Here is a 17230-nt window from a genome sequence, read left to right as displayed (position 1 = left end):
GAGGTAACATACTGACCAAATACTGACTGTGTGAACGTGGCCATATACACGTGCCCATTCAGGTCCTCATTTGTCATGCACTTCTGTATAACATAATAGTGGCATCCTGGACACAAGACACTTGCAGGCTGTGGAAATGACTGCTGAGCTCGTCACTGTTTTCTTAGTGCTGGCGCAATTCCTGCTCTGTCCACTAGGTGTCCGCACAACCTGCTTTTCCTCCCAGCCCTGTCACTTGTTTTGCTAGGAACCTTGATTCACAGCCGTTGTTTCCCCATGTCCGGGGTGCTCAGCAGACAGCACACTGCAATGTCTAAGCCTGAGAACGCCTGAATGGTGAGTCTCTATGGGAGTTGCTATGCATTCTGCTTGGTGTGTGGCGAGTGTCCGCTGTGGGTGTACTCTGTGCTCTGCTTCCTCAGACTTGTCAGCACGTCATAGGCTCGCTGCCATAGCATACTGGGACTTGTAGTTCCACACTTCATATAAGCACAATGGTGGTCAGCAGGAAGTTTTAGAGTCTATGAGGAAGAGTTATTGACATCAGGAAAAGCGTATACATATGTAGCTGACAGTGAGGTCACTGGTTCCTACTGAGGCTTGTGTTATGTGCAGGTGACACATACATAGTATTATACTATGGCCACAGTCACACTAGCAGTATTTGGTCAGTTTTTTACCTCAGTATTTGTAGCCAAAACCAGGAGTGGGTGATAAATCCAGAAGTGGTGCAAATGTTTCTATTATACTTTTCCTCTATTTGTTCCACTCCTGGTTTTGGCTACAAATACTGAGGTAAAATACTGACCAAATACTGAGTGTGAACACGGCCTAATAGCCACATCAATGATGTAATTACACCCACTAACCAGGCCCTCAAACACGGAAACTGAGCCAAAAACATTGCATTGGGTGCCACGTCCCAGCCAGTCAGCAGCTCTGACAATGATCACCTGACCTAATTCAGTTGCTCACTGCTGTGTTTCGTTAGGGACAGTTTTCATAGTGATGCCATCATTTGGGTGATAGCTGCTGTACGATGGCCACGTGGTCTGCCTGAGGGTCCCAATTTGGACGGTTCCCCTTGCTGGTGCCTGTGGAAAAAAGAAATAATTCTCAGCTCTTGTACACAATTGCCTACTTATTTAAAGGGAACATGTCATCATAAATAACTCTAAGCTGCAGGTACGGGGTTAATCTGCAGGTTAACAGTGTTATGATGCTGCCTGGCGCATGCGCGCAGCCGAGTACAGCGGGGAGTAAATGATCTTTATTCTACCGCCAGTGTTCGGTATTGAGGGCAGCACCGGTTCAGTCACCACTGAGTATACAGAGCGGCCGCTGTAACCGCATCCCCGGCCGTGACTGACAGCTGGCCGCAATGTAATCAGGGGCGCAGCTCTGTGTACTCAGTGGTGACTGAACCAACGCCGCCTCCATGACTGAATACCGAATGCTGGCAGGAGAATAAAGATCATTTTCTCCCCGCTGCATTCAGCAGCAGCATATTACTGTTAACCTGTAGATTAACCCCATATCTGCAAGTTAACAGCATTATTCCTGGTGACAGGTTCCCTTTAAAGGGAATCTGTCACCTAATGTTGGCCCTATAAGCTTTCTGTAATGCTGTAGATAATAAGCCCCCGATGTAACCTGAAAGATAAGAAAAACAAGTTAGATTATACTCACCTGGGGCGGTCCGGGTCCGGCGCCTCCCATCTTCATAGGATGACGTCGTCTTCCTTGCTGCCATTGCGGCTCCTGCGCAGGCGTACTTCTCTGCCCTGTTGAGGGCAGAGCAAATTACTGCAGTGCGCAGGAGCCGGGCCTCTCTGACCTTTCCCGGCGCCTGCACACTGCAGTACAGAGCAGCAGGGCAAATCAGTACGCCTGCGCAGGAGCCGCAACAGCAGCAAGGAGGATGACAACATGTGAGGTGCCGGACTGCGACGCCCATCGGACCAGACCACCCCTGGGTGAGTATAATCTAACTTGTTTTTCTTATCTTTCAGGTTACATCGGGGCTTATCTACAGCATTCCAGAATGCTGTAGATAAACCCCTGATGGCGGTGGCCGAAGCTTATAGGGCCAAAATTAGGTGACAGATTCCCTTTAATAGGGGGATACACAACTACCATCACTGGAGAACCATGGAGCATTACATAAAATGGAATCTGTCAGCAGGTTATTGCTGCCCCATTTCAGAGCATCCTAATGTAGGTGTGATTTATACAGCGCTCGTGAATATGGTTGATTACATGGCAGTGGTTTGCTAGTCTTCTACTGATAATTTCCTGCTGATACAACAGTGCTTTTATCAAAACTACAGCAAGTATCCCAATAAGTGACACATAGCTGGAATCAGGATCCCTGTTTCTACTTTATGCTGGTCTCCGTTTAGGGAGCAGAAACCTGGTGATAAACTCCCCTTAATACTTGGCTGCAATGTAGATATACACTCCTCAATATGTAGAACACGACAACAAAAATTAATGGTGGGTTGCTGCATTGCAATATGGGTAGAGAAAGTGGGACGTCAAGGTGGTTCTGTTGCTCAAAATAAATTCCATTTGGAAGAGTTTTAACACCTTTGTCTTCATTCCAGCAGGAAGATAGGAAGGAAGTTTGGTCTCAATGGATGAGAGGAAGATGAAAAGGAGGAGTCCCAAGTCCTCCACTAGTCACCCTCCACCTCTTGTCAACTCTAAGAAAAACTCTGTGCCGCTCAGCAGGAGCACTGGCTTCTCAAATGTTGCACCACAACCAACCGGGCAAAAGCCAAAGCTGAAAAGGTGAGTGTGAGTTATGGGTTGGGAGACAAGATCTCGCTGTAACTTTGCGGAAATATTGTGGCCAACCTGAGACACATCCTGAAACAACTCACAGGGCAGAGCCACGTTAGATATTCAGGTGCAAGAACTGCATATGTAAGTTCATTGACAACGTCAGGCCTAATGGCAGGCTTATCACAAAGGATTTGTTTTGTCTGGAGTGTTCCTTTTAAAGAACATGAGCAACTTTTTGTTTTTTGTTTAAAGGGACTGTCGGCACAGAATGACTATTCAAACCAAGTATAGGTGCTCAGTGCACTCTTGGCATGGCCGAACATTTAATGGCGCCTTCTCAGCTGTTTGTTTCCATGTATCTTCACCCCAACTCCTTTTTGACAGCTCTGAATTTATAGGGCCAGAGAAGGGCAGAGATAGATGGAAACCAAGCAGGTGGGAATGTGCAGTAAATTATTGGCCCTGCCTTTTTGCAGGAAGTGCCTGTACTTGGTTTGAACTGTCATTCTGTACTAACAGTGTCCTGTTTAATTCATACTGTAGACTTCCATACAAATATTCCACAATTTGTCTTCCACAGACTGTAAGTATCATAGCCGGCAGCGGAAGAAGTTACCGGTCATATCCATTAGTGTGCTGGTCTGATGGCTATGGGCTGTATCCCTAACCTCATATCTCCTGATCTTTTATGAGGCCAGTTTTACACCCCTGTTTTTGTCATTTTTAACCGCCTCACTTTTTTATATTGTAAACAAAAATACTGATCTATTGTAAATTCATAGAATCATAGAATGGTAGAGTTGGGAGGGACCTCTAGGGTCATCTGGTCCAACCCCCTGCTCAATGCAGGATTCACTAAATCATCCCAGACAGATGTCTGTCCAGCCTCCGATGACTTCCATTGACGGAGAATTCACCACCACTTGTGGCAGCCTGTTCCACTCAATGAACACCCTCACTGTCAAAAAGTTTTTTCTAATATCTAATCTGTGTCTCCTCCCATTCAGTTTTATTCCATTGCTTCTCCTCTTTCCTTGTGCAAATGAGTAAAATGCCGATCCCTCTACACTGTGCCATCCCTTCAGATATTTTAGACAGCTAATAAGTCTCCTCTCAGTCTTCTCTTTTGTAAGCTAAACATTGCCAGATCCTCTAACCGTTTCTCTTAGGACATACTTTGTAGTCTGCTCACCATTCTGGTTGCTCTTTTCAGAACTTGCTGATACAATCTTATGCAACAGATACACTTTAAAGCAAGAATATCAATTTTTTAATCATAAACAGATGCAAAAGAAATGCAAGGTATATCGTTTCTCAAGAAGTTGTCAAAATTAGAATTAAGCGAACCTGAACTGTAAAGTTCCGTATTCGTACCAAACACCTAGTGGCCTGTTCTGAACACTGACTTCTCCCGGAAGTCCGTTTTAGAGTTCAGAGGAGAGAGATGACCATTTTACAGCACCAAACTTTGGGTCCCCATTGACGTCTATGGGTTCTGGTTCACGTTCGGGTAGAGTTTTGGGACCCAACCCGCACTTTTGACTAAAGTCTGGTCAAACCCGACGAACCAGATCATCCACAAGCTTGCTCATCCCTAGTCAAAATGTCTCCTAGTCATGTGAAGACCTCTGATAACAGGGCTGTAACTAGCCAGTGACCGTCCCATACCCAGGACAGGTTTTTATCCTCTCAATGGTGACCGTGAGGGATCCCATTGAATGTCTGCAAGCAGACATTTTGGAAACTGTGTGGCTTTAATACAGAAAGTACATTAAGAAAACCAGAAAACATTTTTTTAATATACAATGGATAAACTTGATTTACTGGAATTGAAAAAGGCCATCTAGAAATCTTTCTAAGGATTTGTTTTGCATTTCTCCATTTTGGGTCTGAACTGTTTTGTATTTAATTTTTTCAATTTTCTTTTTCAGAGCCATTAAGGAGAAATCAAAATCTCAGGGAGAAAGTAAAGGCGCTGCTTCTGCACCTATTCAGCACTCTTTCCTTACAGATGTTTCTGATGTTCAGGAGATGGAGAAGGGCCTTCTGAGTCTGTTGAATGACTTCCACTCAGGCAAACTTCAAGCTTTTGGTAAGTATTTCCAGCATTAGTGATTACAGAGATAGTAATGACTGTGTGTGTACTATAAATATATATATATATATATATATATATATATATATATATATATATATATATATATATATATACAGTGGGGCAAAAAAGTATTTAGTCAGTCAGCAATAGTGCAAGTTCCACCACTTAAAAAGATGAGAGGCGTCTGTAATTTACATCATAGGTAGACCTCAACTATGGGAGACAAACTGAGAAAAAAAAATCCAGAAAATCACATTGTCTGTTTTTTTAACAATTTATTTGCATATTATGGTGGAAAATAAGTATTTGGTCAGAAACAAAATTTCATCTCAATACTTTGTAATATATCCTTTGTTGGCAATGACAGAGGTCAAACATTTTCTGTAAGTCTTCACAAGGTTGCCACACACTGTTGTTGCTATGTTGGCCCATTCCTCCATGCAGATCTCCTCTAGAGCAGTGATGTTTTTGGCTTTTCGCTTGACAACACAGACTTTCAACTCCCTCCAAAGGTTTTCTATAGGGTTGAGATCTGGAGACTGGCTAGGCCACTCCAGGACCTTGAAATGCTTCTTACGAAGCCACTCCTTCGTTGCCCTGGCGGTGTGCTTTGGATCATTGTCATGTTGAAAGACCCAGCCACGTTTCATCTTCAATGCCCTTGCTGATGGAAGGAGGTTTGCACTCAAAATCTCATGATACATGGCCCCATTCATTCTTTCATGTACCCGGATCAGTCATCCTGGCCCCTTTCCAGAGAAACAGCCCCAAAGCATGATGTTTCCACCACCATGCTTTACAGTAGGTATGGTGTTTGATGGATGCAACTCAGTATTCTTTTTCCTCCAAACACGACAAGTTGTGTTTCTACCAAACAGTTCCAGTTTGGTTTCATCAGATCATAGGACATTCTCCCAAAACTCCTCTGGATCATCCAAATGCTCTCTAGCAAACTTCAGATGGGCCCGGACATGTACTGGCTTAAGCAGTGGGACACGTCTGGCACTGCAGGATCTGAGTCCATGGTGGCGTAGTGTGTTACTTATGGTAGGCCTTGTTACATTGGTCCCAGCTCTCTGCAGTTCATTCACTAGGTCCCCCCGCGTGGTTCTGGGATTTTTGCTCACCGTTCTTGTGATCATTCTGACCCCACGGGGTGGAATTTTGCGTGGAGCCCCAGATCAAGGGAGATTATCAGTGGTCTTGTATGTCTTCCATTTTCTAATTATTGCTCCCACTGTTGATTTCTTCACTCCAAGCTGGTTGGCTATTGCAGATTCAGTCTTCCCAGCCTGGTGCAGGGCTACAATTTTGTTTCTGGTGTCCTTTGACAGCTCTTTGGTCTTCACCATAGTGGAGTTTAGAGTCAGACTGTTTGAGGGTGTGCACAGGTGTCTTTTTATACTGATAACAAGTTTAAACAGGTGCCATTACTACAGGTAATGAGTGGAGGAAAGAGGAGACTCTTAAAGAAGAAGTTACAGGTCTGTGAGAGCCAGAAATCTTGATTGTTTGTTTCTGACCAAATACTTATTTTCCACCATAATATGCAAATAAATTGTTAAAAAAACAGACAATGTGATTTTCTGTATTTTTTTTCCTCAGTTTGTCTCCCATAGTTGAGGTCTACCTATGATGTAAATTACAGACGCCTCTCATCTTTTTAAGTGGTGGAACTTGCACTATTGCTGACTGACTAAATACTTTTTTGCCCCACTGTATATATATATGTGCTTTCTAGCAATATTCCTGAAATTTGTCACTTAGTACAATCAAAAGTAAGAAAAAATAATCAAGAATTGTTGTTTTAGTAAATTTCAACTCCCAAATTGTGTGATAAAAAATTTGTATGCACCAATGAAAACTACAGTTTGTCACATAACAAATTATGCTTTCATAACCTATTAACCCCTTAACGACCAGAGGTATTTTTGATTTTGCATTTTCATTTTTTGCTCGGCTTCTTCCCAGAGCCATAACTTTTTTATTTTTTGTCAATATGGCCACGTGAGGGCTTATTTTTAGCGGGACTAGTTGTACTTTTGAACAACACCATTGGTTTTAACAGATCGTGTACTGGCAAATGGGAAAAAAAATTCCAAGTGCTGTGAAATTGCAAAAAAGTGCAATTCCACAGTTGTTTTTTTTTTCACTATGTTCAAGAAATGCAAAAACTGACCTGCGAATAAGATTCTCCAGGTGATTACGAGTTTATAGACACCAAACCGGTGTAGGTTCTTTTTTATCTAAGTGGTGAAAAAAAAATCCAAACTTTGTTAAAAAAATAAATAAAAATTGCGCCATTTTCATATACCCGTAGCGTCTCCATTTTCGTGATCTCAGGTCGGGTGAGGGCTTATCTTTTGCGTGCCGAGCTGGCATTTTTAATGATACCACTTTTGTGCAGATATGTTCTTTTGATCACCCGTTATTGCATTCTAATGCAATGTCGTGGCGACCAAAAAAACTTAATTTTGGTGTTTTGTCTTTTTTTCTTGTTACACCGTTTAGTGATCCGGTCAATCCTTTTTTTATTGCTAGATTGGGCAATTCTGAAAGCGGCAATACCAAATATGTGTAGGTTTGTTTTTTTATTTTTTTTATTTTTTTGTTTTATTTTGAATGGGGCGAAAGGGGGAAGATTTGAACTTTTATGTATTTATTTTTTTATTTATTTTTAAAACTTTTTTTTTTTACTTTTGTCATGGTTCAATAGTCTAGAGGAGACTAGAAGCTGCCATAACCCAATCAGCTCTGCTACATACAGGCGATGATCAGATCACCTGTATGTAGCAGAATAGCTCACTTGCTTTGAGCGCAGACCACTGGGCGGCACTCATAGCAAGCTGGCAGTGGCACCCATAGAGGTCTCCAGGAGACCTCTGGTTGTCATGCCAACCCATCGGTGACTCGCAATCACGTGATGGGGTCACCGATGGACAGATTTCCGGCGGGAATGCCGGAAGTGCATGTTAAATGCCGCTGTCAAGAGTTTGACAGCGACATATAATGGGTTAATACAGGTGGTCCACCTGTGGCTGTTCCGGGCACATGTCAGGTGTTCAAAACAGCTGACATGTGCCGGGAAAGATGTGGGCTCACCGCAGGAGCCCACATCAAAAGGAAGGTGTCTGAGATCAGCGTACATTTGTGTCCGATGTCGGAAAGGGGTTAACAGAAGAATGTAAATCCTCAGAATATGGCATAGAAACAAATTTCTTCATTGATGTATTTATTGTGCAAAAATAATGAAACTAAATGAATTTGATATCATCATAATTGTGCTGGCCCAAATAATTAAATTATCACTTCATTTGAGCACCACATCAGTAGCAAAGGATTTGAAAGGTTTTTCCCCAGATACGAAGTTATCCATAGAATAGACGGTAACTTACTGATGGCTGAGGGTATGACCACTGCAAGCGATACCCAGAACAAGGCTGTGGAACCTGGCCCTGCAGAGCCACATCCTTAATAGAGTAGAGGTGCGCATGCTTGATGTCTGCTCCATTCATTGTGTAAGGGACTGCTGGAGAAAGCAGAGTACAAGCATTCCCGGGGTTATGAATTAGACATGTACTGTAGGTTTGTTCATAAACTTGGTATGTATATAAGTTGGTTCAGGTCCGGGGAAAAAAACCTAAAAACTAATACCTCACCGACGCATCGCTGGTCTCTCCGACCATCCTCCAGCTCACTGCCCTCCATCCGGTGGTCTTCTTTGTCTTGAGGCGTACCACATCTCCTGGCTTCTTCACTATAGGCCAGTACGCATAGCTAAAGGCTACTGCGTGCCATAAAGGTGCGATGCTGACACAACCTTTTGATGCATGGTGAGATTCAGTGCATGACAGCAGGAAGAAGAGTAAAGAACGACGGCTGGAGAAGTCATCGTGAGGTGAGTATATAACTAGGAGTTGTAAATCTGGGACTCCCTGTTCAGTATTTGGCTATTTACAAAGTATCACCAATTCTGCTTTATCAGGAAAGATATATATCTTTGTACCGTGTTAGCAAGTAGAAAACCAGTCAATATTGAGAGTCCTCAGTGGTTGATGCCTTTTAATGATTAACTGAAAAGATGGTAACAAATAGCGAACTTTCAAGACTACTCGGGTCTCTGAAGAGTCACTTATTGCTTATATTGTGTATGTGACTCTTCCCATTTAGTGTTCTATGCCTGACCTAGAGACCTGAATAGTCTTGAAAGCTTGTCTTTTCAGATTGTTGATACTTTTTAATGACTATTTTCATCTTCTCTGAAGAACAGTAGAGCCAGGTTTTTTGAATCTGCAAGTGACACATGGAATGTTCTATTTCCCAGTTAATAACCTGGCGTCCTCAGGGGCCAAGGCACACGTTAGTGGCGGCACACGTTAGTGGCGACACGCGTTGGGCACTCTTTGCCCTGTCAGCCGCATGGACCTTTTGTTGACCCAGGTTATTATGCTCTCTTTTTGGCACACACAATTGATATCATAAATGTGCTTTATACAGGCACTTTCTTTTCTGTATTTCCATCTTCCCCAGCAACGTTGTTCCATTAACCCAGCATTGGTTTCATCATGATCTATCTTGTGTTGAATAAGGTTCTAAATGGCTGATATTCTGATATCTTCTACCTATATTTGCCATCCTTTCGTTGCTCAGTTCATCTCTTTTATTTAGTTATCAGGATGTGTATTTGATTATCTCCAGCAACGTAGCCTAGCTGACACCTATGCTTGATTCATTTACTTGCTGCAGGGGGTAATTTCCAGTGAGTCTCTTGTGAGAGATTTATGTATTAGGGTCTTGTGTGTATTCTACCTGGGCTATATTCACTGTATATGAGAGGCTATACTCTTTACGGTCTGCCGGACAGGGTTGATCAACTTACCCTGTTGTTCAGTTAGTCTTGTTATTGACTTTTTAATTGTTTTTCTCTATTTTTCTTTGTGTAGATGTTCATTAATAAAGAACTTGTTTTATTGTATACTGTCTGGTGATGTCATTTCATATGGCTTGTCTTTTTCATTGTAATAGTTTAAATTACTTTCCACAGGTGATCCCAGCATTATTTGGAGTGGTGCCTTCTGCCCTGTCTCTTTGTCTTAAAGATTGCAAATGAACAACGGAAGGATTCCGCTCTGTTGCCCGCTTGTGCGGTCGTCACTTGACTGCAAGTATGTCATTTGTATACTTAAGTTCATGTGCCGACTAGCAACTGTTCCTGCCTCTCTGTGTACCACTATTGAGACGTGGATAAGAATCTAGTCGGCACATGACTATAAGTATGACAACCAACCAAGCAGGCAACATAGTGGATCCCTGACAGTGTGCAAATACCAGACACTCTGTAGTTACATGTAGTGACTACAGAAATGTATGTTCAGCCCGGAAAACCCCTTTATGTCCCAGTATATACTATCACTCTAAGCCTGTGCATTGTTGTTCTTTCAGGTAATGAGTGCTCGATAGAACAGATGGAACATGTTCGCGGGTTGCAGGAGAAGCTGGCGCGTCTGCATTTAGATTTGTATGGTGAACTGGAGGAAATGACAGAAGACAAACGCAAGATGGCCAGGGATTCCAATCTAGACAGACTTCTCTCGGACGTATGTGTGACTATAGACAATACGCTGGTCAATGATATTTATAGTCGTTTCAAAGTATAGCCCATGTTTTAGTGCAGCCATTACTTTGATTTTGTGTGGTAAGCAAGCCATTCCCAGGCATTATCTGTACCAAACACTGGTAGCTACATTTATCTATGATTGCTGTGCTTGTATGATCAATCTGTTATATGACATATTTTGTTAACAAGTTTTTTCCTTTTTGCTTGCAGCTAGAAGAGCTGAATTCCTCTATGTATCCTTTTCATTTCATGGTTTCCCAACCTTCATATTGTGTGTACATAGCTGAAACAGTGCACGTATGTGTGTCTGTACATCTAATAACTGTAAAGTACACCATGCATATAAGGCTATGTTCACATTTGCGTTGTTGGGCACAGCGTCGTCGACGCAACCAACAACGCAAAACACAAATGTTTTTTGACGCATGCGTTGCCTTAAACTAGTAATGTTCTTGAATTTTGGCGCAGGGAAAACGCTACAAGACGCTACAAGCGTCTTCCGCGCCCTGTCTGGTGCGTCAAATTGACGCATGCGTAGTAAAACGCAATACAACGCATACCAGCGCATGTCCATGTGCCCCCCCCCCCATGTTAAAGATAGGGGCGCATGACGCATGCGTCGGTATGCGTCGACGACGCTGCACCCAACAACGCAAATGTGAACGTAGCCTTAGATTGTCAGCCAAACTCCCATTTGGCTAACAGCTACAGTGGGGAAAGTAAGTAATTGACACACTGTTGATTTGCAAGGTTTCCCACCTACAAAGTATGGAGGGCTGTAATTTTATTGTAGGTACACTTCAACTGTGAGAGACACAATCTAAAAATAAAAAACAGAAAATCACATTGTATGATTTTTACATAATTAAGTTGCAATTTATTGCATGAAATAAGTATGTGCTCATCTAACAACCAGCAAGAATTCTGGCTCAGAGACCTGTTAGTTTTTCTTTAAGAAGCCGTTCTCCTCTGCACTCATTACCTGTATGAACTCGTTACCTATTGTTGACTGGAAAACGGCAGTAAAATAGACAGCACAAAAATGCTATTGAAAAAAAGTATCAAAGTCAAAAATGAGTACAGGAGACGGAAAAAAAATGGTAAAAAAGACACTTTAGATTAAAAAAAAATACATCAGTGTTTCCTAAACCATCTTCCTTTTGAAAAACTCAGTGGAATGCACATACCCTTATAGTTCAACCAAAATCGGGCATATGAGACTCATGTTATTTTAAATTCAATGTCTATAGACTTTTAGTGAAGTACTAAACTAGTGGATGTGAAAAGCTGTCCAAAATAATTTTTAAAACCATAGTTTTTGAGGGCAACATCCTATGTTTGACCTCCTGCTAAAAAGGACATTTGAGAGGAGCCTTGTGAGGAGTACCCACCAATTGGCACAATTGAGGATGCCTCATACTATTCTCATTGTTGAAGAGACAATAAAAATAGACAACAGCCAATTCGCCAAATTTTTCTGTTCTAGCTCGATGCCAGTGTCTGAGGACAATGCAGCTCTACCAGAAAATAGAAGCAAATGTTGCACGTCACCTGAATGGTGAAGTGTCCTAGCAAGTTGTAGAGAAGACCTTCCTGGTCTGTGGACTATTGTATATAGTAGATTTACTATGTTCCCTATTCCTGTGAGAAGCCAGACGTCAGTGATGTGGACTTTTAAGTAAATTTTTTGTTATCTAGTCTACCCTTAACTTCTCAATTCAGACAAAAACTTCACCTGGCAGATGCCCAAGATATCCCAAAAACCACAGCTAACTGAAGACGTGATCTCACATGCTTATTGAACACCATATATCATGTGCTATCAGTATTCTGTACAGTGTCTATTTGTTAGTAAAGCTGCTTTGTGAAATGATCCATTCATATCTTCCATACCTCATATTTTCACACGAGTGAAATACATGATTAAAGTATAAGCGGTTTCAGTCCCGATTTGTGAAATTCATGATCTTGGGGGACGTGGACTGTGACCACCCAAATAGTCAGTTGAATTCATTCCTTTTGCGATGATGTAGCATGTACAGAATAGCTACTGCACAGAAATCTACTGTATCATTGGTCCAAATATGTGAAGCGTTTGATAAACTTGATACTGTTGTTATATGGGGTATTGCAATACCATTCTGTCTCTTTGGGAATGGCTCGCCCAGCCTATGTATCCATGTTGTTTACTTGCTGACAATCAAACGCTACTGTGTATAGTAAGAGGCAGATGGCGTGGGTGGCACTGCTGCACCTCCACTGTGTATATAGTTTATAAATACAAGCAGAATAGTATATGCTTTTTATTGGAGTGTTTGCAGCAATGATTTATTGGAGGTTTGTTTCATTTTGATATTTAAAGTTAATTTCTAGCCAAAAACAGAAAAGTTTGCATTGGTATTGGACGTCCCAATTACCCTTCTTTTCCCTGTGGTCTGTTTTGAGAATTTCATTATTCTCCAGGTAGTGCTGGACGGACGGGGTCTGCTCATAACCTACAGCCTGGAAAATGGTTCCTTCCGGTAACTAGAGGCCCCCATGGTCATTAAAGTCAGATCAATAAAACTGATTTCCTGGATAGGGGTTGTCGGGACATAATAATGGGGCGGATTATACGTACGCCCAATCTTTTTTCATTTCATTGCAGATAAGCTGCAGCCAGAAGTGGCTGGCAATGATAATCTTCTTTCTTCCAATTGAAAACCAATGAGCACTCTGCTCACTAAATCACTCGAGTGCATGGGGAAGTCGGAAGAGATTGCTACTTGTGAAACAAACGTTCTGCCGACCGCTATCTCATGTGTACAGCCAGCTTTAGAGCTATCCCTCACAAGTTTATTATTAACTTTTCAGGGCAGATAAGACACCGCCAAAATGTCTGGCGTCGTCTTTTTCATTTTTATGTGTGGAAAACAGATAAATGTACAGACGTCCCAATTGTTGTTTAGCATTTGGTTGACAACTATCAAAGGTTATGGGGCACTGTAAGACACATAAGAGTAGCACTAAGGAGTCCAAACAAAAGTCATTCTATTTTGGCAGGAATTTGCCTTTAAAAAAGATGGTAATACCAGCATTCTAGTATATTATGACATTGCTCATTTTTCTGATTGCATTTACCAAATAAAAACAATTTACAGCTTTCTCTTGTTGTTGTTTTTTTCATAGCTTTATTTAATTGTAATAGAATAAGTGACTTTTTCACCGGACACTATTGGATCCAAACAATACATTATTATTCTATATGTAATACATAATTATTTAGTTTGTTTTGGTATCTTTTCCACGTAAGTTGATTTAGCAAAGGCTAACAATTGCTATTACGGCTCCAGAAAATAAAGGTTGTCCCTTTAAGGGAACCTGTCATGTCACTAAACGCTATTAATGTGCAGATCTGAAGTCAATTTGCTGGTTAATTGCATTCCCAAAGCTGTGTGGCCGCCTCACTGAAAGTACGGATACCAGAGGGAAATTAACTTTATTTCCCCTACAGCCTTCGGCTTTCAGCAATAGTGAAGTGCCAGCGTGGCTTCAGTCACTGTATACAGTCAGCAGCGGTTGTAAGCACGTCCTGACACGTTGGCTGACAGCCGGCTCAGCTGTGTATCGGTGCGATCCAACTGTCATTAAATATGCCAGGGTGCGCTTACAGTCACTGTATCACGACTCGGCTGTCCGGTGACCCGGGACCAGGGGCTCCTTCCCTGTCCCTAACACTAGGGGGCGTCCTAGCTCACCCTATTGCCCAGGATACTTCTGAAGGTGAAGATGCCGGGGCCTCCACTCTTGCCTTATCTCCTGAATCAGCCTTCTGTATGTTCCCTTCCCCCACCCAGGAAGGAGGGGAGCTGCGGTGTACCGCAGTACATCAACCTGACGAATAAGGCAACACAAATCAGGTGTAACAGAAAATACCAGGCATACAAATATACACTCACATATAACAGAGGAATGCATCGGGGAGTGGAGGATGGGGAAAATCCAAAGTAAGTGGAGGGAAGGGGATTATCACACTTAAAAACTAAAACAGTCACTGATAACTCCTCCAAAACTCCTCATATAAGCTAAACACCTCTCCTCAAAGCCATGCCTCATAAGCTAGCTTTGACATGGGTTTCACTCAAGACCCAGATTATATGGAAGGCAATATCAATAGCCTTAAATATCAAGAAGTATTAGCTACCTCTTATATTCCAAATTATAAAGGGGGTCAAATTCTGCAGCAGGATGGTGCTCCATCTCATACATCCATCTCTACAACAAAGTTCCTCCAGTCAAAAAAGATCAAGGTGCTCAAGGACTGGCCAGCCCAGTCACCAGACATGAACATCATTGAGCATGTTTGGGGTAGGATGAAAGAGGAAGCTTGGAAGACAAAACCAAAGAATCTAGATGAACTCTGGGAGGCATGTAAGACTGCATTCTTTGCTATTCCTGATGACTTCATTAATAAATTGTATGAATCATTGTTGAACTGCATGGATACAGTCCTTCAAGCTCAATATCACATTACTTTCTGTGGGCGACAAAACTTGTCTTGCCAAAATCTGACCATTCTGTGTCCATTAACTGATCAATATTTCTGCATTGATGCCAATTTATTTTCTTAACCTAAACCACATTTTGGAGGGTTTCAGCTTTCAAAAGAATAATTTATACAACCAATGGATGAATTTAACGTCGGGTTATAAGCTTTTATTTACATAATATGGATAAGCAACATAACTTCTGTCAGGGAGTGTATACTGAGCAGTGACTGTAGCCACTCCAGCATGCCTCTATGACTGAAAGCCAGAGGCTGCCGGTTGGAATAAACCTCATTTCCTCCTGGAAGCCGTGCTTTCAGTTTAGCTTTAGATTGCTATTAACCTGCAGATTAACACCATATCTGAAGGTTAATTGCATTTTGGGACATGACAGGATCCCATTAAGCAAGTACGGTAAATAACAGAAATATACCATTTTCAATTCTTTACCCTCTTAGATTTCTCCTTGTAGTTGTGTTACAGGGTTTCTCTGCAGTCCTGTTTCTTACCAGTAGAAATGGTAGGGGTTCTCTGCACCATTTCCCCTCTGTTCCGCCATTGCCTGCGTGTGCTTACTTCCTACCCATGCTAGGCCCCTTGTGCCTTCTGCTGGCAAGAAATTACACACCGCATATTCCTGGCTGCTGCATGTACTTATGCATTAATCTGCGCACACAGATCAGTGCTGAAGAAACTTTTTTTATTTTTAAATTGACCTGGCGACAGGGTTTTATACAGTCATGTACTGCTACCTGAACCACCTGTATGTAAAAAAAAAAGCAGAGTAGATCGACATTAGGACAATTTCTTCATTTACCTGTGTTTACATTTAAGATTGTACTATTACTTACCGGATATATAGCAGATCTGTTTATGACTGATCAATGGTTGCATGACGTAGTCTCATGTAGAAAGCCAATTTCTACAATTCTGGCCACTGTCACTTTATGATGTTATAGTTCTGCAACGCTTCAATGGATCCTACTGATTCTAAGATTGTTTTTTCATGGCATATTGTACTTCATGTTAGTGATAACATTTCTTCAATATAACTTGGCGTTTATGAAACAAAAATGAAATTTGGCAAACATTTTGAAAATTTAGCAATTTTCTAAATTTTAATATTTGTGCCCTTAAATCAGAGAGTCATATCGCCAAAATAGTTAATAAATAACATTTCCCACATGTCTACTTTTACATCAGCAAAATTTTGGAAGCATAATTTTTATTTGTTAGGACGTTATAAGGGTTAAAATTTGACCAGCGATTTCTCATTTTTCCAACAAAATTTACACAACCATTTTTTTAGGGACCACCTCACATCTGAAGTGAGTTTGGGGGGTCAATATAACAGAAAATACCCAAAAGTGACACCATTATAAAAATTGCAGCCCTCAAGGTGCGCAAAACCACATTCAAAAAGATTATTAACTCTTTAGGTGCTTCACGAGAACTAAAGCAACGTGGAAGAAAAAAATGAACATTTTACTTTTTTCACAAAAAATTTACTTTAGAGCCAAGCTGTTTTATTTTGACAAGGGTGTCAGGAGAATGTGGGCCACAATTTGTTGTGCAATTTCTCCTGAGTATACCGATACCCTGCCACAGTTTGGGCGAATGTCAGGGCTCAGGGGAGGGAGCACCGTTTGACTTTTTGAACTCAAAATTGGCTGGAATCAATGGCGGGCACCATGTCATGTCTGGAGACCCCCTGATGTACCCAAATAGTGAAACCCCCAATTCTAACTCCAACCCTAACACAGACCTAACCCCAACACACCCCTAACCCTAATACCAACCATAACCACAACACCACCCTAACCCGAACACTACAACATTAACCCCAACACAACCCTAACCCTAGCCCAACCTTAACACTAGTTCTAACCCTAGCTCTAACCCAAACTTTATCCCCAACCCTAAACCTAGCTCTAACCCTAATGGAAAAATGGAAATAAATACTTTTTTTATTTTATTATTTTTAAGGGGGTGATAAAGGGGGGTTTGATTCACTGTTTTTTATTGTGATCACTGTGATAGGCCCTATCACAGTGATCAAAATGAACCAATAGGAGAAATCTACTGTTGCCGAGTGCCGGCCGACAGATCTCGGCGGCTGCACAGCGCATGCGCCCGCCATTTTCTTCTCAGAAGAAGATGCCAAGGGCTGGGGGACACCGGAGGTACTGGGGGAGACTTGGG

General features: G+C 41.8%; 1 protein-coding gene across 1 annotated transcript; it reads left to right on the top strand.

Annotated features, from left to right (window-relative positions):
• The first annotated feature begins 247 nt into the window (after nucleotides 1-247).
• Nucleotides 248-13647, top strand: CCDC28A (coiled-coil domain containing 28A). Its single transcript, XM_069725942.1, has 6 exons — nucleotides 248-336; nucleotides 2607-2793; nucleotides 4719-4879; nucleotides 10328-10482; nucleotides 10713-10735; nucleotides 12225-13647. Exons 2-6 carry the CDS (start codon nucleotides 2636-2638, stop codon nucleotides 12277-12279), a joined length of 552 nt encoding a protein of 183 aa, XP_069582043.1. The 5' UTR covers nucleotides 248-336; nucleotides 2607-2635; the 3' UTR covers nucleotides 12280-13647.
• Nucleotides 13648-17230: the final 3583 nt, after the last annotated feature.

The sequence above is a fragment of the Ranitomeya imitator genome, chromosome 5 (genome assembly GCF_032444005.1).
Source record: "Ranitomeya imitator isolate aRanImi1 chromosome 5, aRanImi1.pri, whole genome shotgun sequence".
NCBI lineage: Eukaryota > Metazoa > Chordata > Amphibia > Anura > Dendrobatidae > Ranitomeya > Ranitomeya imitator.
Note: the sequence above shows the minus strand (reverse complement) of the source record. Positions and strands in the feature narration are given on the sequence as shown.

Bases quoted from the DNA above. Each gene is read 5' to 3' on its own strand.
- CCDC28A (XM_069725942.1), top strand. From the start codon at position 2,636: ATGGATGAGAGGAAGATGAAAAGGAGGAGTCCCAAGTCCTCCACTAGT. The intron at 10,483-10,712 runs GTATGTGTGACT...TTTTGCTTGCAG, and splicing joins TAGACAGACTTCTCTCGGAC to CTAGAAGAGCTGAATTCCTC. The intron at 10,736-12,224 runs GTATCCTTTTCA...TTCTCAATTCAG, and splicing joins GAAGAGCTGAATTCCTCTAT to ACAAAAACTTCACCTGGCAG.